This window comes from Chelonoidis abingdonii, chromosome 21, assembly GCF_003597395.2.
Source record: "Chelonoidis abingdonii isolate Lonesome George chromosome 21, CheloAbing_2.0, whole genome shotgun sequence".
NCBI classification, from domain to species: Eukaryota; Metazoa; Chordata; order Testudines; family Testudinidae; genus Chelonoidis; species Chelonoidis abingdonii.
The window spans coordinates 12,324,671-12,347,209 of record NC_133789.1 but is presented as its reverse complement, the minus strand read 5'-3'; the positions used below and the strand labels follow the sequence as shown (position 1 = coordinate 12,347,209).

Here is a 22,539-nt window from a genome sequence, read left to right as displayed (position 1 = left end):
ACCTTTTATGTACTTGAAAACTGTTATCATGTCCCCTCTCAGTCTTCTCTTCTCCAGACTAAACAAACCCAATTTTTTCAACCTTCCCTCATAGCTCATGTTTTCTAGATCTTTATTCATTTTTGTTTCTCTTCTTTGGACTTTCTCCAGTTTGTCCACATCTTTCCTGAAATGTGGCACCCAGAACTGGACAGTCATAGTGGACCACAAGCTAAATATGAGTCAATAGTGTAATGCTGCAGCAGGAGAGTTGTAAGTAAGACGCAAGGAGTAATTCTTCTGCTCTATGGTGCGCTGATTAGGCCTAATCAGCGCACCATAGAGCAGAAGAATTACTCCTTGTGTCTTACTTACAACTCTCCTGCTGGTACATCCCAGAATGCTGTTCACTTTTTTTGGAACAGCATTACACTATTGACTCATATTTAGCTTGTGGTCCACTATGACCCCCAGATCCCTTTCTGCACTCTCCTTCCTAGGCAGTCATTTCCAATTTTGTGCATGTGCAACTGATTGTTCCTTGCTATGTGGAGTACTTTGCATTTGTCCTTAGTGAATTTCATCCCATTTACTTCAGACCATTTCTCCAGTTTGTCCAGATCATTTTGAATTATAACTCTATCCTCCAAAGCACTTGCAACCCCTCCCAGCTTGGTATGGTCCGGAAACTTTATAAGTGTACTCTCTGTGCCATTATCTAAATAATTGATGAAGATGTTGAACAGAACAGAACCCGGAACCGATCCTTGTGGGACCCCACTCGTTTTGGCCTTCCAGCATGACTATGAACCACTGATAACTACTCTCCGGGAGCGGTTTTCCAACCAGTTGTTCACTCACCTTATAGTAGTTCCCTCTAGGTTGTATTTCCCTAATTTGTTGATGAGAAAGTCATGTGAGACAGTATCAAAAGCCTTACTATGTATGGAGGTACAGATATACATATGTGCGTGTCACGGTGTGTGTATGGGTGCAGGTGTAGATGCACAGGTGTCAAGTGTGCGTAGGTATTAGTGGGCACATAGGGTTGTTGGGGTATGCGTAGGTACAGGCATACATGTATGGGTGTTGGAGGGTATGGGGTTATAGGCATATGTGTGTGCATGTCAGGGTGTGTAGGTACAGGCACACATGCCTACATGTTGAGGTGTGCGTAAGTATGGGTGTATAGGACAGATATCAGTGTGTGTGTAAGTACAGGTGTGCACGTGTGCTTTTTTGGTGTGTGTAGGTACAGGCAGATGTCAGGGAGTGCGTGGAGGTGCAGGTGCACATGCATGCCTGTCGGCTGTACCTAGGTGCAGGTGCACACACGTGGGTGATGGAGGGTGTGGGGGTACAGACATAGACGAGTGCATATTGAGGTGGGTGGGCTACAGGCATACACACGGGCAGGGCCGTCCTTAGGATTTATGGTGCCCTAGGCGAGATTATTAAACTGGTGCCCCTGTGCCTGATCTGCTCTTAGCAACACAAATATAAGCATACAGTACTGGAAAACTTGCCACATTCACGTTATTAAAACCAGTTTCGTTTAGCTTAGATAAGCACACTGTAATGCTGACGCCTCGCACTAAGAAGATCATAGCATATATGGCAAAAAATTCTGATTGTACGAATGATCGAATAATATAATTTTTCAAATTTGTCAATTTATTGGAATTTCCTTTATGAAAGAGGTATTGAAACAAAGATTTGTTTTTATTAAAGCAATCTTTTCTGGGCTTTTTTTGTGCTGCAAATTAGTGAATAATATCATCGTATGACAAAAGCGAAGTGCTGTCTTGTTCGCTATTTGCAAGATAGAAGCAAGACATTGTGTATAGAGGGACAGACGATTACGTTTTTAATTGAGTTTTAGTTTGAGGAACCCGTTCTCTGGATGCTACTTGTCTACAGGAATTGGTACAGATAGAGATACGGTGGCAAATGTACAGTTGCGTATTTCCTAGAATGTACTACTCAAGTTAGATGATGAAGTGGGCAAGGTCCTGGCACTTGGTCCTGCTCAGGAGAACTGCCAGCATGAGTCACAATGAAACCACAGACCCGCAGAGCGCTCGCAGTTGGGGCTGGTGACTGGAACCCGGTACAGACAAGGATCCAGGACCTGTCAGACGTTTTCCAGTGCTTGGTCTGGGGGTCTGCACCACCAAGTCTGCCACCAGGAATCCCGAGCGCCAACTTCCCCTGCAGCTTCACTTACCAAGCCTGGGATTTGCCACACCAGGCTGGCGGAGGCAGATGGGCCGAGGCTGAGCCTGACTGGAAGGAGACCGCGCAGCCGGAACCGTGGAGGTAGCAGTAAGGCTGGTCTGCTGCGCCACACCAGCTGGGCAGCAGGACTGACACTCAACCCCTTACCGGCCCTGCTCAGCACGGCACCAGCCAGTCCAGATCCTCACTGCCAGCTGAGTGAATGGACCCCATAAATGACAGCAGGTTCAGATCTGGGCCTGCTACAGTCTGCTTGCCCACCTGACGTTCTATGGGATCCCCAGGCCAGACAGTCAGGTGCTGAGTGGGGCAGCAGCCGGTATGCTACAGATGGCAATATGGGCAGCTAAGCCTGAATTCTCTCTCTTAAACCCCATGAGCAGTGAGAGATGGGCTGAGTAAACCCGCTTACAGTTCACATGCTGTGCACTGCCAGTCACTAAATCAGTCTCTAACCGTGGCCAGCGGCTTTATTGCGGCAATATGTGCCGTAGGTTGCTCGACCCTATAGCTCTAATACAGACCTAGTACAGGAAGCTAGTGAGCATATATACATAGTATGTTGGAAACGGGCTCTTATCGAGCAGTAACCAGGGCTATTAGGAAAGTCAGTCACACCATTTTTTGTTCTCTCTTGATTGAACAATACTGTTGCCCACTCCCTTCCAATCATACCATAAACCTGGGTGTCACTAAATCATTGTCAACTAACTTGAACATTCTGTTTTGGCTAAGATATAGTCATTTTTAAAAAAAGTCTAATTGAAATTGGGACTTCAAGGATTGCTAGCAAGGATTTTTGCCAAACAAAGTTTGTTAAAATGACGATCTAAATGGCAACGCCGTACTTGCTTTTCATGCTTGGTATCATCCCCCAGCCTGCTGATCCAAACAGCTCGCAGTAGAGGAGGAGAATAGGTGGACAACTGCAGGACCCCAAAATCAACCTCCTTGGGGTGCAGAATGCAACAGCAGCAGCAAACCCTCAAGGTCGATCCATTGACCGCCACTGGGCCCCGATCGCAGCCCAAACATACGGACCAAATGGTGAAGTTAGCACAGGCATCTGATCTCAGGGACGGGGCAGCTCCCCCGGATGAGATGGATCACTGGCAGCTGCCAGGTGGGGTAGAGGCGCTGCCAGCTAGGGTGACCAGCTCCAGTGTCCTGATTTATAGGGCCAGTCCCGATAATTTTGGGGCTTTGTCTTAATATAGCAACCATTACCCACCCTAGAGTGGACCAGAAGCAAGTGTGAAAAATCAGGACAGCTGGGGGGGGGGTAAAAGAGCCTAATAAAGAAAAAGATCAAAATTGGGACTGTCCTATAAAACAGGGATATTGCTCATGTACCGGCCAGTCCCTATCTGATTTTTCACACATTTGGCTACCCCAAACGAGCCCTTTGTTCTCATTCCCAATCCTGGTACGCGCGAGAAGTGAGTTACTTCACTTTCATTCCTGGCAGCAGACAGCCAGCCAGCCTCTTCCCCCCACCTACCCGCCCCCAGCACTCACCCGCCACCCTGACGGAATCAGGAAACAGGGATGCTCCGAGGGAGGAGGATATTTTTTAGGGGGTCTTTTTTTTTTTTTTTTTTTTTTTTTTTTTTTTTTGGAGACAACAAAGCATACTGGTTCCAAAAGAGCCTAAAATCGGGCGTGCTCACCTCAGCGGGGGGGGGGGGGGGGGGGAGATTTACACCCGCAGGTGAGCTCCTTGCCCACTCTACCCCCTCCTTCCGCAGAAGACCCCCAGCAAGCCAATCCCTCCCTCAGACTGGTGGCTGCATTAATGCTCTCTCTAGGACCCAAGCAAGCCCTGCTCCTTACATGCTCACTGCTTCGCCATCTGTCAGGGGGGTGGGTGGGTCCCTGCAAAGTGGTGCCCCCAGGCAGAGTGGGCCTCGTGGCGTCTATTTCTGCCTATGGCTAAGCGACGGCCCTGCACCACGGTGTGCGTAGGTACAGGCACCGGCACACGTTGCTTTAATTACGGTAAAGCAGGCCCCATTCATCTAGCCGAAGCCTGGCGCCCCCTCCCACAGTCTGAGCTCCCGCCCGCCTGCTCCAGGCCCGTCCGCACCCAGCCAAGGGGCGGCCCCTTCCCCCTCTCAGCGGGGATTCCTGCTCTAGCGCTCAAGGGGCAGGGCGGGGCTCGGTGTGGGGGCGGGGCCAGGACCTGGAGGCGGGGTCTCGGGAGGGAGGGCGGGGAGGGCTCGACCGGGCGGGCCCAGGAGGAAGCGGTGGCTCTGGGAGGGGCGGGGCTCTGGTGGGGGGCTCGGCCCAAGGCCCTGGAGGAGGCCCGGTTCAGTGTGGGGGTGGGGCCAGGCCTGGGGCGGGGCTAGGCCAGGGCCCGGAAGGCAGGGCGTGGGCCGGGGGCGGGGCTCAGGGCCCGAGAGGAGAGGGCAGGGTTACGGTGTGGAGGCGAGGTAGGCAGGGGGCGGGGCAATGGGAGGCGGGGCTCGGAGAGGGGCGGGCTCAGGGCCGGGAGGAGGCAGAGTTCAGTGTGGGGGCTTGGGCCCGGGAGCGGGGCTTGGAGAGGGGGCGGGGCTCAGGGCCCGGGAGGAGGCAGAGTTCGGTGTGGAAGCGGGGCAGGGCAGGGGGCGGGGGTCCCAGAGGAGGAGGTGCTAACTGGGAGGGGCGGGGCTCTGGTGGGGCTCGGCCCAAGGCCGCTGGAGGAGGCCCGGTTCAGCGTGGGGCGGGGCCAAGGGCCTGGAGGCGGGGGCGCGGGCCGGGCGGGGCTCCAGGGCCCCAGAGAGGCAGGGTTCGGCGTGGAGGCGAGGCTAGGCAGGGGGCGGGCCCGGAGGCGGGCTCGGGAGGGGCGAGGGCAGGGCCCGGGGGGGGGTTTAGTGTGGGGAGCGGGCGGGCGACGGGGCGGCTCGGGGGGGGCTACGGACCGGGCGGGGCCCGAGGGGGTGACTCACGGGGGGGCGGGAGGCCTGGTGGGACTACGGAAGCTGGGGGCCAGTTGTAGTGGGGGCGGGGCCAGGCCTGGGGCGGGCTGGGCGGGGCCGGGGCGGGGGGGGGGGCGGGGCTCAGGGGAGCAGGGTTGGTGGGGAGCAGGGCAGGGGGGGCGGGGAGGGGCTCGGAGAGGGGGGGGGACTCGAGGCCCGGGAGAGCGATTCGGTTGGGGCGGCTGAAGGGGGCGGGTGCGCTGCCCTGGGTCCGCCGGTGAACTCGCCCCGGGAGCCCGCCGGACTTCTACGTAAACAGCGGACGGGGACTGTGTGGTCGCGGCGCGTCGTGCGCCTGCCCCCGGGCCGCGCCGCCCCTGCCGCCCCGGGCCCGGACTCATGCGCGCGGGCCAGTCCGGCCGGAGCGGGCGGGGGCGCGGGTAACCGGCCCAATGGGGCCCGCCGTCGTCCAGTACCCAGGTGTAGGGGCGCTGGGGGGCGGGGTGTGGTCTGGGATTTGAAGGGAGGGGGGGAAGCAGTGATGGAGGGGGCATAGTAGGGGGCTGAGAGAGGGCACTGGAAAGTGGTGTGGTTATTGGAAGAGGGAGGGCAGTGTGAGGGGAACTGTGTAAGTGGGAGGCACGTGGGCGGACATAAGTGAGGAGGCTGAAGAGAGGGGTAATAGGATGCACCGATTGGGGAGAGCACTATGGGTTTTTAATTTTGGGAGAAGGAAAAAAAAGAGGGATTGTGGGAGGACAATAGTGTGGAAAGAGCACATAAGGGGGGAGCATGTAGGGGGGCTGGAGGAGAGGGCACTGGGAGTGGTGTAGTTTTGGCGAGGGCAAGTGTGAGGGTAGTGGTGTAGTGTGGGGCAACTGGGGGGAAGTTGGGCTGGAGGTGGGGAGCAGGAAGGAAACCCCTGTGTTGAAGGGAGGGCTGGTGGAGGGCACTGGTGGGAGCCCGGGCTGTGGGGGTTTGAGAGGCTGTGTGTAGCCCGGGACTGCTGTGCTGGGTAGGAGGGCACTAGGGCAGCGCGGTGGCCATCGGGAGGAGGGGAGTGAACTGTGTCGTGATTGGAGAGAGGCGCAACTTAAGGGGGAACTAGGGGATTGATGGGGAAGAGTACCTGCGGGGGGGGGGGGGGGGGGACTTTGTGTTGGGGGAGGGACGCTGCTGAGAAGGTGTTGCCCATGTGGAATATGCTGGACAGGAGGAGGAATGAGGGAGGGTGGCAAGCCCCAGGAAGCTGGCCATTTCTTCTCTTGCCCCATGGGTGAGTTGCCTAGAGTCGAACACATAGCTAAACACCATCCTTTCCTTCCAATTTACCCCTGTCCCTGCGCACTCTGCAGCCCAAGCTCTGGCCCAAGGGAGGACATGATTTCCAGTCCAGTGCCCTGATGGGGTTGGGCTCTCACCAGCAGGAGTGCCTCTGCTGATCGGGGCTGTGGTAACTAGGTCTCACACTGTTCAGTGCAGCAGCCCTTACACCACGGTGGCACCAGGTACACTCAGCTGCCTCGGTTTCCAGGTGCTCTCAGAACATGGCCCCACACAGTGCACGTTGCGCTAGGTTACACTGGGTCATGGCAGCAAAGTCTGCATTCAAAAAATGTGTCCCACTTGTCATGCCAGGCACAGATGGAAAAACCTGCTCATGGACTCAGCTTCTGCCTGTGCATCCAGCAGCAGCCAGGGTCTAATTAAAAGACAGTGTGCAGCAATAACCCGGGATCAAGTGGGCAATGGTTACACTACATTAATTCCCGCTCCTCTGCTCCGGCTCTTATATTCCACAATTTAGAAGAAATAGGGAAAGGGTCTAAGATGTCAACTGATGAAGAATCTGTAACTTTGCTTATTGGGTCCTGAGGCTTGAAGATCTTGCCCTATGGATGGATTTACCATGGGGTTGGATGTGATCATTCCATTTACTGGTTTAAAAAGAAATGGCTGTAGCTGTCCAACTTATGGACACCCTGTTCTCTGACGCAGTGGGGAACTTGGGATTGAGCTCATGCTTCACTTCCTGTTTCTGAATTCAGCCAAGATCCTTTTCAGATGGCTCGGGGTGGGGTGTCTCCTGGTAGAAGCTGTCACTTGGGGGGTTGTTTTGTTTTGGAGAGGATGAAATGGAGATGGTAGTTTCTACTTGAAAGGTAACCAGATTATATTGACCAGAAGCTTGGTGGTTTTTATGGTGCCTAAAACAGCATTGTGTATGTTTGGGGGAAGGGGTTTGTGCATGAGTCATTAGAAAATAACAGGACAGGACACAGACCCCAGTCAAGTCTGTTCTTTGCTCTTTTGGTGCCCTGACCGGGTTCCCTGTACCAGAGTCTGGTAAGTGGACTCTTAGTGTATGTGCACTGCTGCTGGGAGCATGGCCTTCCAGCCTGGGAGACTAACACAGGCTGCTGACAATAGCTGTGGCCCAGGTGATGGTGTGGGCTAGCCACTCCAGTACTGCCCCAGGAATTGGACAAGCTTGTACTCGGGTGGCTAGCCTCTGGTGCAGCATCCACACTGATACTTCTAGCCCATATCTATGTACCTGGGCTGGGAGGCACACTTCCAGCTGCAGTGTAGACGTATGCACTGAGGCTGTTCTGTGGAGGTGATAAAGCCTGTTGGCAGAGGGGTGGGGCAAGAATGGGGTTGCTTTTCTTGGGTCTTGTAGGGGAATGTATGCATATCTGTGGGTAGCTGTAGTACTCAATAGGAATGTGCTAGAATTCAGCCAACATCTCTCTCCTTCTCTCCCCCAACCCTCCCCTCCCCTCCCCCCCCAAAATAAACCCAATTGCATCAAACAGCCCTTCCTGCTTTCCCAGGTGCTGAGAGGAGGTAACACTTGTGGGCTTGATTTGGCAGCTTGGCAGCCCACTTGCTGCTTCACTTCTTCTGAGGTGGTGAGTTGGATCATGGACGTGCAGTAGGCCAGCAAGCAGCCCCTCTGCATGCAGCTTTGAATGTTAGAACCTGCTTTAGAAAATGTTGGCCTGAATTGCTTGGCTAAGGTTGGATGACGAGTCAGTCGGAGAGCTGGGAACAGAATCCGGACTCTCTTCCCTGTGTTTTAGTACAAGACTCTTCTTCCCCATACAGTTTCCAAAAAGTGCTATGGAATCTCTAACACATACCAGACTTGGCTCTCGGATTAACATCTCCTCCTTAGGATGGCAGCGGTCACAGTGCAGGGTGATATCGCAGGCTCTGTATTGTCAACTGAGGATTTTATTCCATTGAAATTTTCTAGCGTGTGATCAGTGTGTTAAAGAAACTTTGTCCAGGTGCTGTTTCAGATTTGCCCCCTATGCAGCCTCTGTTTACGCCTTCTTTTCCCTGGTTCTCCGTGGCTTTTAAAGTCCATGAAAAATGGTGTTAGAACACGAACGCTGACTCACTTGTGGGGTTGCTGTGCAAACGCTCTCTGTGTCAGCAGCATAGGATGGTGGTCTGGGTCGGTTGTAAACAGCCAACAGGAACTGCTGCACGTGACTCTGTCAGGAGCAGCCCTGAGATTCACTTGGGGTTTGTGTGACGGTCATTCTGTTTGTGTGAAAACCAAACCATTCTGAAGACAGCTAAGTATGAACAACCTCAGGCGAGGATGGTGTTTTTTACTGATGCTTCTCCAGTTCCCCTGTTTTCCATTTCCCCTTTTGCAGAGCTCTCATGTAAGTCAACATTTATGCGCATGCTTTGCAGGTGTAACAGCTATGCCCAAGTTTTAGATTTAGTTTACCTGAAGGAAGTTGGACAGATAGTGGAAAAGAATGGAAGGGGAAGGAGAAGTTTCCTGCTTAGTATCAGAAGCAGGGAATGGACACTGGTGTCTGGAGTGGAGCTGGCCAGCGAGCAGAGCTAGGGAAGTTTGGGAGTCAGTGAAACAATTGTGTGTGCTGTCTAGTGTTCTTTGTGAGGAGTGTAATATTATAACTGACACTCGGACTCTCTGCCCTCAGCGTGCAAAGCTGGTCATGCTGCTAGGCTCCTGCATGCTGGTGTGATTCGCTCTGAGCAGGCTGGAAGGTTGGGTAAAGCTCTGTGCCAGGGTTTAAATGGAGGAGACCTGATTGGTTCTACAGTCTCCAACTAGCTCATCTTCCACTCCTCTGCTAGTCTCCACCTCCAGGTCACCAGCCCACCCCCATTTATATCCACGAATTAAAAAACAACTCATCCCCCAGCCTAGGAAATTTCCCTGTTGAAAACATCATGAACATATAGTTAAGGCTGTTCAAGTTATTCCCTTAAACACCAAAAAGCGAGGAAATCTCAAATCAAGGTAATATACAAAACTCTGAGCATTAACCCACTAGGGTCCCAACCCTTGACCACGCTAATATGCTGTGTCATGCGCTTTCCATTCAACAGTATCATCCGCAGTGCTCCAATCCTAGCATCTTCACATACTGTACAACTTCTGTCTGTTCTGTCTATCTGGTGTAGAGTATGTGGAGATGCTAAGATGGTGTCATTAAACTAATCAATAAAGACCCACATCTTAAATTTGTGGAAGGTGCCATAGGGCAGGATAGAGGTATGTTGACAAAGGTTTGTTGAGATTTAGGTCTGGGGTAACAAGGGGTGCTGTGGGTCACAGTTGGGATGCATTAATAGTGACTACATACTTGTCTGCATGCTGTCTGACTGTAGCCAGTACTATCAGCCCTTCGCTTTCATGACTGCTCCTCACTGGAGCCTCACAGCATTGGATCAGAGGAGGGTGCATGCCTTGCAGAGCTGCTACCGTCTGTCCTGTGCATCTGGAGAATGCTGGTGTAGCCCTATGGACACAGATTCGGACCTGGGGTGCTTTGGTTTAGTTGGGGACTTACGCCACAGTTCAGGGTCTGAGGGACAGAGTAATGGGTCTATGCTAGGGAATACTCAAGGGCTCTTTAATTGGTGGATTATTAACATGATACATTAATCCTTCTACATCCTTGTATATTACTTGGCTGTTTCATTAACAGCTCGAGTAGGGAGTTTAAGCAAGTGGCTCGTCTCGGTGTCGGGGGTTTTTGTCTCTGGTAATCCCCCATGTGTTAGTAGCACCAGAGTCTTCTAACCTGGTATTTAGTTACTGGTACTCCCAGAATAGCCAAACTCTGGTCCTCTGCATGGCGCCCAGCAGTCGAGTTTAGACAACAAAGCGGGGTTGAGTAAGAGGATCAGAAAATGGCCGATTATTCAAGCTTTGCCAAGGTGCTTGGCACAGTGCAGAATGAGGAGACCGGGTCGGTGCCTCCCAAGAGCCTGCCAGCTAATTCTGACACATGGGTGTGCAGAGGAGTTTGAGGTAGGGCAGGGCCCTGGCAGAGATCACTGCTGAAGGGCTTAGCAGAAGGGGTTTTGAGGGAAGGGTTTGAGCAGTGGTGCTGGGGACGGTTTGATCATGAGAATTCTGTCCAAAGCCTAGAAGGAGTCAGACAGGAAACTGGCTACAAAAGGGGACGCTTGGCTAGAGTGAAGACAACTGGTGAGCAGAAAAAAGCCAAGTCTGGAGATGGGCAGTCTTGATAGCGAGGAGGTGAGGCCTGAGCTTGTTGCAGCTGGCAAGGGAAGCTCTCGAAGGAATTTGAATAAGGGAGTGGTGTGGTCTGAGGAACCAGTGAGGAATTTAATTGCAGTATTTCTGCTGTGCTTTTCACCTCGACGGTGGAAGTGCCGCCATTAGAGGCTGAGTCCCAGGCTGAAATGTTCCATCTTGATCACATAGGGACCCAAGTGTCATTTGTACTCTTTAATGCAAATTAGGTGATGGTTTAATTCAGTCAAAATCATCCTTCATATGCAAGGGCACAGATCTAATGTTGGGCCTAAGCTGTCTGACCATTTTAAAATGGTTACATTCTGGTGAAGAAAGAGCTGCTTTCGGTTCGTTTATGTAGGACCTCTACAAAACGGTTGTACTCTTTGTTGCCCCTGGTGGCTCTGCCCTATAAATTAACTATCTCGGGTACTGATGTTGTGCCAGAATAGAAATAGTAGACCAGAAAACTACATGTTCCATTAGAAATGGTTTGATCAGTATTTGCTGAATGAGAAAGATCTTCCTTCCAAGATGTTTAGAGGCTGTTTGAAATAAGAGGAGTTTTTTTATATTGCAGTAGCACACAGCGGCCCCATTTTGCTATATACTCAGTGAGGCAGTCCCTGCCCCAGAGCACTTGCAGTCTCACTGGTATGCGATTTAATGGGTGTAACCCACAGTGAAGGGAGTATCGGTTATAGGAATACATAGTTATCTAAGTCAGCTATATATATATTTCACAGGAGTTTTTTATATGAATCTGCACCAGGTCACTTGTTTGTGGTGTAGAAGTCAGATCCAGTGGAGGGACTCGAAGTGGGGTGTCATGGACAAAGTGCCAGGCCAAGAAGATTTCAGCAACAGCAGCATTTTGAATGACTCTGAGAAGGGATCAGGGTTGCTAGGAGTCAAGATGAGAGTGAATGACCTGGACTAGGGTTCTAGCTGAGCAAGGGACTATCTGTCCTTTAAAAACAGCTACATGGATGTGCTGTTACGCTGGCGTGTAACCCTTCCTTGCCCGAACGGCGGTGGTTTTAGAGGGCAAGTTTCATCCAAGAGATTATACATCTGAGTTAAATTCTGTATCGTCGCTTAAATCATCTGCTTTCTCTTTTGAGGAGGGAGAGGCAACAGTTGAGTCATACCCAGCACTTTGCCCCCAAGAGGAAAGCACCTGAGGTGGTGAGACTGGAGTTAATCTAGATGTAAAATCTCTGTGAAACCTGCTGTCTGAGGCTTCCACTCCATCCATCATCAGTTCTTTTTCTGCTGCCTCTCTTGAGAAGTGCCCCCACCCTTTCTGCAGATACTCCTCTTTTCGGTAGCCTTCCTTTCCTTAGCCAGGGTCTGGAGAGGGCAGTCCTTACCAGGGCAGCCTTTTAGGGGGCCAGTTCAGTGATCTATTTCCCTTTTGAGCTTCCTGTGGGACCGTAGTGCTGCTTCTCATGCTGCTGCTAACTGTGGCCTGTAGAGTAGAAAGCTAGTCTTCTCAGCACTCTCTTTTTGATGAGAATTGTACTCCTTTCTCCTTATTACATTTTGCCATAGTGCTTGGGCTACAGATTAAATTCCACAAAAATCTGAAGAAGTGGGTGTTTTACCCACGAAAGCTTATGCTCAAATAAATCTGTTTAGTCTTTAAGGTGCCACCAGATTCTGCCTTGTTTTTGTGGATACAGACTAACGCAGCGACCTCTCTGATAGATTAAATTCCAGTAACTTTTCTCTGCCCCTTTGCTGTCTCCTTCCTGTCCCCTTTCTCAGATTTGCTTGTGATATTTTCGCTCTTGCATTTACTTTTTACTGTGCCGTCTCAGTTTCTCTTCCTTCTGCCTGTCTGAGACCATAAAGTAGGTGAGTCTGTAGTCCTCTGTGATGTTTTGCATGAAGGATGGCATGTTTCTAGCTTACTGTGTTTCAATGGCAGGTGCAGAAGTCTCAGGTTATAACTTGTGCACCATTTGTACAGTGCGTTGGGGAGACAATGTCAGAAATTATTTTTTTACTCATATTAAATGGACTCTGATGTGCAGCATAAACTGACTTTTTTCTCTCCCTTCCCTCGATCTCTTCCATTCTCACCCTGAGACCTTGCAGTAGCAGCGAGCAGTAAAACTGCCGTTGTGGGTTCTGGCACAAGTGTTGCTTCATGCCCGGATTGAGTTGAAGGCAGAATCCTCCGACCTGTAACATCTGTGGCTTCGCAAGCAAATCTGTCTGGACCCAAATGTAACAGCTGGTGCTTGCAGCACTGCCAGCACGTGACTAAATTTTCTGCTGCATGGTTCTGGCCATTGCTTTGTTCCCAGTCCCCTTTATTCACTACCCTCCTGTCTTCAGATTTTAGCGTAGGAATAGCCCGACTTCTGGAGTTCCTGTTGTAATAAAATACGACTAATCTCCAGTCATGCAAGTCCTGACCCTGCAGCAGTCTTCTCCCCTAGCGGGACTATAGCTGTGTAAGAAGTCTGTACTGGGATTTCCAGGACACCAGGCAACATCTTAATATTGCCTTCCTCTGATCCCTTCTGTTTGAAGATTTCAATGCCCTTAAACAAACTGAGCTTCCTGATGTCCCTGTGGGGCAGGTATTATCCCTGTTCTACAGACTGGCGAACTGAGTCGAGGGGAAGTGAAACAGCCATAGACTTAAAATGCCACGTGGGAGTTGGGCCCTTCTGCAGAATGGATAATGTAGCTTCAAAATCCAAGAGATCCCTCGCATCAGCTGACAGCTGAGCTGAAATCCTGTTTGAACAGGGTTTGTTTTGCATGTCAGAATGGTAAACATTGCTGTTTTGGCTTATGGGGATTCTGGAGGAACATGCAGGAATTGCCTTCACTGGGCATCCATCCAGGCCTTGCTTCCAAAGCCCGAGCAAGAATACATGTGGCTCTCTCCATAAATGTCAGTGTGTACGAAGTTGGATCACACACTTCTGGCATGTCAGGAAAGCCCCTTTGCTCTTTGTTCTTAAAGGCTACACTGGATTCAGGTTTGGGAACTGATGAATAGTGACAGTAACTATGGCCTGTAGGACCCTGAAATGCAAACCGAAGCAAGGACCATATTCTGGTTTGCACCAGGCGTACCATGGACCTGTCCCTGTGGCAGCAACCGGTCTGTTTCAGTCACAGTTGATTTTCTACAACTTTCAAGCATATCCACTGCCTGCCTGTGCACGTGCTCTTTGCGGGGAACTTGATACTACATCCTAGTGGCACCACTCCTGGTTTTCATGAGACAGATGAGGTCTTTTGGATCATCCTTTCCTTAGTCCTTGGCACTGAAAGGGGTGTTGCTCCTTGGTGTTAAGTTGTAGAGAAGAGCCATTACATTGGGACAAAGAGGAACAGAGAATTAAAGACTGTCTCTTCCGGTTACTTTCTGAATCACTCTGTTTCTTTCTTTAAACAGCGTGTGACTCAGGCTATATCTGCACCACAAAGATAAGTTGACCTGTCTTAGGTCAACTTACAGCCATCGCATGTGGTGGTGCATGTCCACTCTACCCACCTTGGGTCGGTGGCGCACGTCCTCACCAGGAGCACTTTCACTGAGCTGAGAAGGGCAGCATAGGGAGCAGAGAGCCTGGTCTCTCAGCTCCACTGGCAGCTCCCTGCCAGGAGCCTGGCTGCACCACAGGCTCCTGGGCTCCTGGCAGGCTGCCCACCCTCACCTCCCTGTTCCCAGCTGGGGTCTAGCTGCCCGACAAGAATGACAGCCAACAGCATCAACATAAACCCTGAGCCTCCGCATAGCAGGGGAGTTACATTGGCGGGAGGAGCATTGCAGTGTGTCAACAAAACAGTGTAGTGTAGACAGGGCCTCAGACTATCTGGCTTGGCGTCTCTCTGCTGACCGAGCACTGAAGTTAGTTCTCCCCTTTGGTTCCCTACTGCAGCGTCTCCAATTCCTGGCCTGCCTCCTTCTCGTGAGGAGCCCTTGGCAGGCATGTAGGTTTCTGTCATGCAGGCAAATGTTCATCAGGAAACATTCCAAACTCATGTTACTTCTGAGGGAAGCTGATGCCAAGCAGGGCTCCCAAAGTGCAAGAGCCCTTTGCATTGATCTGGAATGAACCACTCCACTGTAGACTGCTCCGTCCATGCTTTCAGCTTCGGGAGGGAATAGAAGCAAAAGTTTTCTATCCCACTTCCAAATGGCTCCACTCATTCTCTTGGGAATTCTGGACATTGTCCAACATCTTCCTTGAAATGTAACTTCAGAGCTTTGTCCTTAGCTTAGCCCATCAGCTGGAGTAATGTGAGGAGTTCTAGGTGGCAGGGTCACTGAGGCCTGTAAAGACTGGAGACCCTTGTAGACCCCAGTCAGGATGGGCGTTATGTGCTAAGAGCTGGGACTCGCTGGCTGTAACACACACAAGCCAGCACCATGGAAACTACTGGTAGAACTCAAACCAGTAGGGGCTTTGCTCTGTCCTTGAGAGGATTCTCTAAGCAGCTGTGATAAACCAGGAGATGGGGACTCTACTTGTGTGATTCCACCTTTCTAGTTCCTCTCTTGCAAGGGATTGAATCCAGGTCTGTGGTGTGCTGCCTGGCCAGAGGGCTAAATCTGAGCTGTGGGTGAAGACTGCTCAAGCGCTAGTGGAGATGATGCTGAAGTCAAGCATCAAAGATCCATTTGTCATGGTGCTGACACTTCCCTTACAAACATGAGGCCTCTCTTCTCCCCACTGGAGCAGCCTGGTCTCTGCAGGCTTTCCCATGCCAGGTGAGCTTCAAGAAATCTTCATACAGCATGTTATCACTCATGGCAAGCTTTCAGACACACCCTCTGAGCTGACTCCCCAAAGAGAGCTCCTTTTCCTGCCCAGGCTTCAGAAATCTGACCAAATAAAATAGCACAGTGAATGAGGTGGACACGTCCCAAGAATGACAGTCAGGAGTTGGTTACTTTAGAGCAGGGTTCTCAACTTTTTTCTTTCTGAGGCCCCTGCCAAAATGTTGTTAAAAACTCCAGGCCCAGCTGTGCCACGACGATGTTTTTTCTGTATCTTAAAGCCAGGACCATTGTTAGGGGGTAGCAGGCAGGGCAATTGCCCAGGGCCCCACGCCACAGGGAGCCCTGCAAAGCTAAGTTGCTCAGGCTTCAGCCGCATGTGGCAGGGTTGGGGCCCTGGGCTGCAGTCCTGTGTGATGGGTCTTTGGCTTTCTGCCCTGGGCCCTAGCGAGTCTAATACCAGCCATGCTTTGCAGATCCCCAGGTGGCCCCAGACCCTGGTTGAGAACCACTGCTTTAGCGTGTGTATGTGAGAGGCATAGCAAGTGATGAGATTAGGAGTTGGAGATACTGAAGACATGGGCGTCTCGAGACATTTTGCCGCCCCAAGCACAGAGGGTCCGCTGAAGCCGTGGGACCAGTGGACCCTCCGCAGGCAAGCCGCCGAAGGCACCCTGCCTGCCGCCCTAGCGGCGACCGGCAGAGCGCCCCCCACGACTTGCTGCCCCAGGCATGTGCTTGTAGCGCTGGTGCCACTCGTGACTGAAGAGCCACTGCACCCTGGCTGGCAGAGACTTGGCCAGGCCATGGCCGTTGGCGACATGCTCTCACTTGGTCAAGCTTGTCATAGGCTTGTGCCAGAAAAGTTACCAGCCTAAACTACACCAGTCAGCTTTAGGGCTGCATCGAAATAGTTGTCCTGTGTGAATTTCCTTGCTGTTGATAAGCCTGAAAGTTAAGCTGGGCATTCCCCTTTTGTTTCACCACAATGAAGATTCTTTCGAGTGATTGCACATGTCTGTCCATTCCATTCTTGGTGAGCATGGGCCCTGCACACAGTCGCTGGAAACTTCTCCTCTGGTTTAACTGCTCTCAGGTGCTGCATGTCAGCATAATGGGCTCAGCCGCCCCCGAGCTCCCTCAGTTCCTTCTTACTGCCGGTGCTGGTTCTTGGAATTGCTTGGCTTGCCTTAGCGAGTGCTCTACATGTTCGTTGTAAATTAATTGTAGAGAGTTTTCTAGATTTATAGTGTTAGTACTTAGTTAATAGTGTACGTTTTCGTTATTGGCCGGACTTAGGGTTTTTTCCATTACCCTGTACCAACGGATGCCTCAGTCACCGGCTTCAGGCCCCATGTCTCTCGGGATAGGCTGGTGCCCGTAAGTGACCCACGCTCAGGCTGCCTGAAGTGTTTAGGAGAAGCTCATATTAACGATCATTGCCAGATATGCAAAGACTTTAAGCCTCAGACAAGGAAAGACAGACAAGCCAGGCTAAAGTTTTTGCTCATGCTAAGACCTCTGTCAGAGCCCAGTAGGTCAAACTGAGCACCGAGTGCCTTGGCCTCAGTCAGATGCCTCCCAGTTGCCTGAGTCCTTGCACTGCTCATGCTCCCCAGTGCCTAGGAAGAGGCATAAAACCTCTAAGCAGGCCATGGAGAGGGGAAGGTTGCTGGCACCAATGTCATCTAGGCCTGGGAATAAGAGTAGAGTGCAGCCTAAAGCTAAGCACTCCTCTTCTCTGGCACTGCCAAAGCTGGCAAGCATTGACTCTGGCACCAATGCAGGTGCTGTTGAGTCTAGAGTTGAGGGAGTGCCTGCTACATCTGCGTCACCGTGCTGTCCCAAGACCATCTCGGTACTGACCATGCCGGGTGCATCTGCAGCAGCAAGAGATCTGCTGAGCCTTTTGTTGCTGGTATTTCCAGTGGTGCAGGAGACAATGCTCTTGGTACCAGCAACATTGGTGCATTACTTAGTGCTGTGTCAGCCTCTGTTATCTCAAATTGCATGTCCGTAGGTACCATCCAAGGGGAATCCTGCAATATTGGCTGTACTGGGTGTTGGTCTTTGGCACCTTTTGGGAGCAACCCCTCCTTGGTCAGCAGAGGGAGAGTCATTGTCCTCTGAATCAGAGGTTGGCTCCTGTGTCTCCCAGCCTCAGAGCTGCTCTCGTCACTCACCATTGAGGCACTACCTTCAGCAGGAGGACCACTGAGGGCTTGGCCAGGAGGTCTCTGGCACCTACCACCAGACCAATGGCCTTTTTGGAACCCCTATGGTTTCCCACCAGTTTCTAGGTCGTACGTGAGACTTCCTGTTCTGTGTCCTCAGTGAGGTAGGGGACACCTGCTCACCAGGCACCACCTGTTCTTGAGCCCAATGCCAGTATCCTCGTCACCTTGTTGACATTTTGACCTCAGCTGGGCCGTTGTGTGGCTTTACCTATTAACGAGACAATTAGGGACCTTGTTAAGGCTCTCTGACAGACCCCTTTGTCCCTTCCCCCTACCTCAAGAAGGGTCAGATGTAAATACTACATGCCTTCGCAGGGATTTGAATACCTCATCCACCCCTCTGGGCTGTCTGGTGGTGTGAGCAGCAAGGGGAGACCCATAAATCAAAAAACACACACAAACTAGATCTGTTCGGCAGAAAAGTTTATTTTAGTGGGGGGCGGGGGGGTTGCAGCTCAGGATTGCCAACCAGCAAATGCTTTTGGGCCAGTATGATTTTAACGGGTGGGATTTCTTTTTAAAGTTAAGACGCGCGATGCTGGAGGCCGGTAGGTGGAAGTTCTCCTCAGCTGATGAGGGGAAATCTGTAGCGAGATCTTTTCTGTAGGCTGCGCTGGATGCAGCAGACTTGGCGGCTAGGTCCACGGCTTCTGCGGTGGCTGCACATGGGAGCTCTTGGCCACGGGGCTTTCCCAAGAGGTTCGACAGACTTTACGGCACCTGCCCTTGGACGGCGCGTTGCCGTTTTTGCAGCAAACTGAGACTAAGCTCCACGGTTTGAGGGGCTCTAGGACCAAGCTGAAGTCTTTGGGATTGTATCCTGCAGCCCCCGCCAGAAGGCTTTCTGGGTAGCTACCTCTGCAGCCAGGAGGGGGCCGAACTGCCTTATATGATCTTTTTGAAGGACAAGTGTACCTGCACCCTCCTCCGAGATGTCGCTCTAGAATGGTATCTAATTTTCATATTAACCTGTCAGTTTACTTACCTATGTTTTACCCAGAACCGCAGGCCAATAGAGGGGAGCAATGTTGGCCCAGCTCTGGCGTCAGAAGAGCGTTGGCTTTCTACGTAGACAGGACTAAACAGTTTTGTTTGTCAGCCCAACTACCTGTGGTCATAGCGGACAGAGTGAAGGGTGTCTCGCTCCCTTTGCAAAGAATTTCATCTTGGAACTTCCTGCACTCATGTTTATGACCTGACAGGCATTTCACTGCCAGGGAGACTGATAGCACGTCCCACAAGATCACAGGCAGCCACAATGACATTCCTTGTGCAAGTCCCTAATCAGGACATTCGTAGAGCAGCGGCTGGTCTTCAGTTCACACCTTCACATCCCTTTATGCCATTACTCAGTATTCCAGAGACAATGCTAAATTTGGACGAGTTGTACTCCAGTCTGTGCGTATATGAACTCCGATCCCTTCTCCCACTTTATGGCTTATGAGTCACCGAAAGAGGAATGCACATGTGCAATCACTCGGAAAGAAAAAAACGGTTACTAACCTTTTGTAACTGTTGTTCTTCAAGTTGTGTTGCACATTTCCATTCCACGGCTTGCCTTCCTACCCCTATGCATCCTTGCTGGCCGGCAAGAAGGAACTGAGAGAGCTTGGGGGCGGCTGGGCTTGTGCAAGTGGAACTGACGGGAACGAGGGTAACATTTTGTGGTGATGTCCAAGAAGGAATAGATTCCTGCCTGTGCTGACTGTATAGGGCCATCCGGAGTAAAAAGCAGTAAAACTGATTTGTGTCACTAAAGCCAGCAGATCTGATTTCAGCGCACGCGGTGGGGGGCTTGTGTGTGTATCTGTTGATGATGCCATCTTTACGGTGTTGCTTATCAGAGCAGAGATGTGCTTTAAGATGGGGCCACTGACTCAAGCTTCTCTTCCACCCCCCACCCCCCCACAGCACCACCTCAGTCACAAGAGTACATGTGGCCAGCTCTGCAGAGCCATCAACGGCTAGCTGCTCTCCATCCTGTGCAGAATCTATCCTTTAAGCAAGTTGGGGGAAAGAGAGGAAGCTAGCAGGGCAAGAGAGGAAAAATGGGGGAAGAGAAAATAAGAAATATGGGGCGGGAGCAGAGAGGGAAAGTGGCAACGGTGCTGGGAGGGAATGCGCGAGGAGTGGGCCCACCAAACAAGGCCCATAAATGTCCCCAGAACAGCTTCATTTTATTTACCAGGTTAAATGATAAGCAGTTCATTTAACAATCTAGTTGCTGTTTGAAATTCTCATTAGCCAATTGGTCTACTTCATCCTCATGTCCTGTTGAGTAGGTGCCATGTGACGCTGTCTCCTGTGTAGGGGCAGCCACATGGGCAGCTGTGGGTGGAGGGAACTAGCTGGTGTGTAGCAGTGATTGCTCTCCGTTTGGGAATATTGTTCAGCTTGCTGGGTGGTGCCAGCAAAGGAAATCGGAAGCAAAATGAATTAGTTTTGCACGAGTTCTACACGAGCATTGCCCCTTAGAATTCATTCTGTTCTGTGTTTTCAGTGACAGGTGGAATTGTTGAGGTTAAATGTTAGAATCTAGGCAACTGGCATTCCTCATGCTTCACAGTGGGGGTAACTGAAAGATTGCCCAAGGTGACTTCCTTTATGTGCTTGTCTAACCTGTCTGTAACCCTGTGCCCTGCTCTACTCTAGAGCCATTAATATAACCTGGGAATTCTGATACTCTTCTGTGGACCAGCCCCAAGAGGACAACATGACAGTTTGCCGGTAGATTATACAACTATTTGTGAAACAGTAATGGCGTGTTGGGTAACAGCCTACTTCTGCTACTAGTTGCTCCTGTAGCTCAAGTGGAGCAGGTCTGTTCTGTGGATCTGAAGGTCCTGGGTTCCAGTGTGCTGACAGCCCGTGTAGGGCATTATGCATTGCGACAAGTCTGTAATTACATGTGGATTGAATTAAGATTGCCTGGGCAGCCTGAAACGTGGCACTTGCTAACTTTGGGTGCCTGACTTTGCAACCTTAATGTGTTTAAATGTGGACTTTTAAAATATTTTTATAGGACGTCCTGTGAAGTTGGCACTTGTTGAGAAATTGGAGGCCTCAGAGCATATCTAGCAGCTGTCAGAACCTTTTACTTGCAGCTCACCAGTTTGCATCCAGCCCAGCTGAGCAGGCAGTAGAAATTGTGCCTGTTTAATGGCTCTTTGGCTTCTCTAGAAGATGAGTTTGGTCGGACTCATTTCCAGTTCCCCCAGTCCAAACCCAGGGTTTATGCTAATTGGTGAACTCAGCTGAGTGGTCAACACCTGTGTGAGCCCTGGAGACTGAACTGATTCTAGGCGCACCAGGAGTAGTGTCTCGCCCCTTCAGGCAGCGTGTGTAGGAGGCTTGTTCTGGAGAAGGCGTTAGTAACTAGGGCTCTCCAATGCTTGCTACATCACCCGACTTCAAGCTGACGTTATGGCTATATGCAGACAAGCTCATTAACTTCACCTAAAATGCCATGTGGAGCTGTGCAAAACCTGGCCGTGATGTGCACCCCATGGTCACTCCAGAGTACACGCAGCCCAGCCAAACGGGTCCCTCTCTGTTTTATTGCAGCGTTTCATTGCATTTGCAGCAGGTTGAGCAGAAATCCCTATTCAGGTTTTGTGTTTGGTGGCAGTGTGTGCCAGGTGCCTTGTGCATCAGGGCCGACAGCTGCTCCCGTTGAGCCCCTGGGCAGCACTGCTGCTTCACCCTTACATGACTCGTACGTTCAGTCAGGTCCCCGAGCTCTTCTCCCTCGGAGAGAGCGCTTGCCACACAATGGCTCAGTCTGTTTTTCTTCCGTGCTCTCCAACGCCCTCCGTCACATGCAGGGCCCAAGCGAAAGCAGCCGGGAAACAGAGGGGGCTGTCTCGGCATGTTCTGGAGCTACTGGTAGCAATGAAATGTTGTCCTGCTGTCTTGGTGACTTTCCCAACCACACAACCTCCTTGGCATTAGGGAGCCCATTCTTGATATCTCGGAAAGCAGACCAAGCAGACTAGGAAGCCCTGAGGCAGTTGGCGAGCCAGCAGCTATCCTGGCAGTTTGTCAAGCACCCAAGTGCTGCACTTAATGTAGGTAACATGAGGTCAATTGCAGCCTTGTGTTCAGCGCAGCAGTGCTGTGGCAGAGACTGCGGGTCCCAGCATGCATTGCTCCGTTTTGCTCTGGGTGCCCTGGATCGTACCTGTCTGGGCCTGGCTCTGTGTGGAAGTGGATCGTGGAGAGGAGGGTTGAGGCGTGAAGTTGTGGGGCTTACAACCTCCAAGGAATGCGCTGCTGGATCCCCGGGGGGATCGCGAGATGAGGCCAGAGGTCACAGGGTCAAGCTCATACCTCCTGAGGTGTCGTCAGGGGTCATTTAATGTCACACAACCCCCCCGGCCCCCGTGCAGCCTTTGTCACCCAGTGAGATACCGTCTGTCTAAAGGTACATGTAAGTGGGCCAATGGGCCGTTAGGGAGCTGGATTTTCCGTGGCACAACCCCATCATGATGGTACCGGGGCTGTCAGGAGAGAGGACCCACCCTGAGCCACGCACACCACCGCTTGGCATGTGACACTAATAAACAGAGTCGTGTGAAGGCCATTGTTGTGCTTTTAAGAGGCCAATGTGTGCCCTGGGTCAAGGCACCGCAGCACTCAGGCAGGCACAGGCCACTCTGGAGCCAGAACCTCCCACCAGTAGCTGCTGAGTGTGATGTGGGTCTTGGGATGCACATCCCCTGGTGGTAGGGAATCAGCGTTACTGCAGGGAGGGCCTGCTCCAGAGCAGGGAGCCTCCTTCTGTGCTGAGCCAGAGGGAAGTGAAAGCGGCCAGGCCTGTGATGAAACCTGCCTAGACCCCCAAAGGGGGTTTCCCGTGGACTGACAAGTCCGTTGGGGGGGGGCGCTCCCTGC

General features: G+C 51.6%; 1 protein-coding gene across 2 annotated transcripts in view; it reads left to right on the top strand.

The window, feature by feature from the left end:
- Nucleotides 1-7,933: 7,933 nt before the first annotated feature.
- The window catches only part of SMARCD2 (SWI/SNF related BAF chromatin remodeling complex subunit D2), a 30,163-nt gene continuing 15,557 nt past the window's right edge, over nucleotides 7,934-22,539 (top strand). The window contains exon 1 of one of the 2 annotated variants that reach the window (XM_032785272.2): nucleotides 7,934-8,029. Coding sequence is in view for 1 of the 2 variants with exons in the window: in XM_032785273.2 (XP_032641164.1) it covers nucleotides 8,711-8,797 (87 nt within the window). In the remaining variant the exon portion in view is untranslated. Of the gene's footprint in view, nucleotides 8,030-8,055; nucleotides 8,798-22,539 lie in introns of those variants that run through there. The other variant, XM_032785273.2, reaches the window with a different exon arrangement.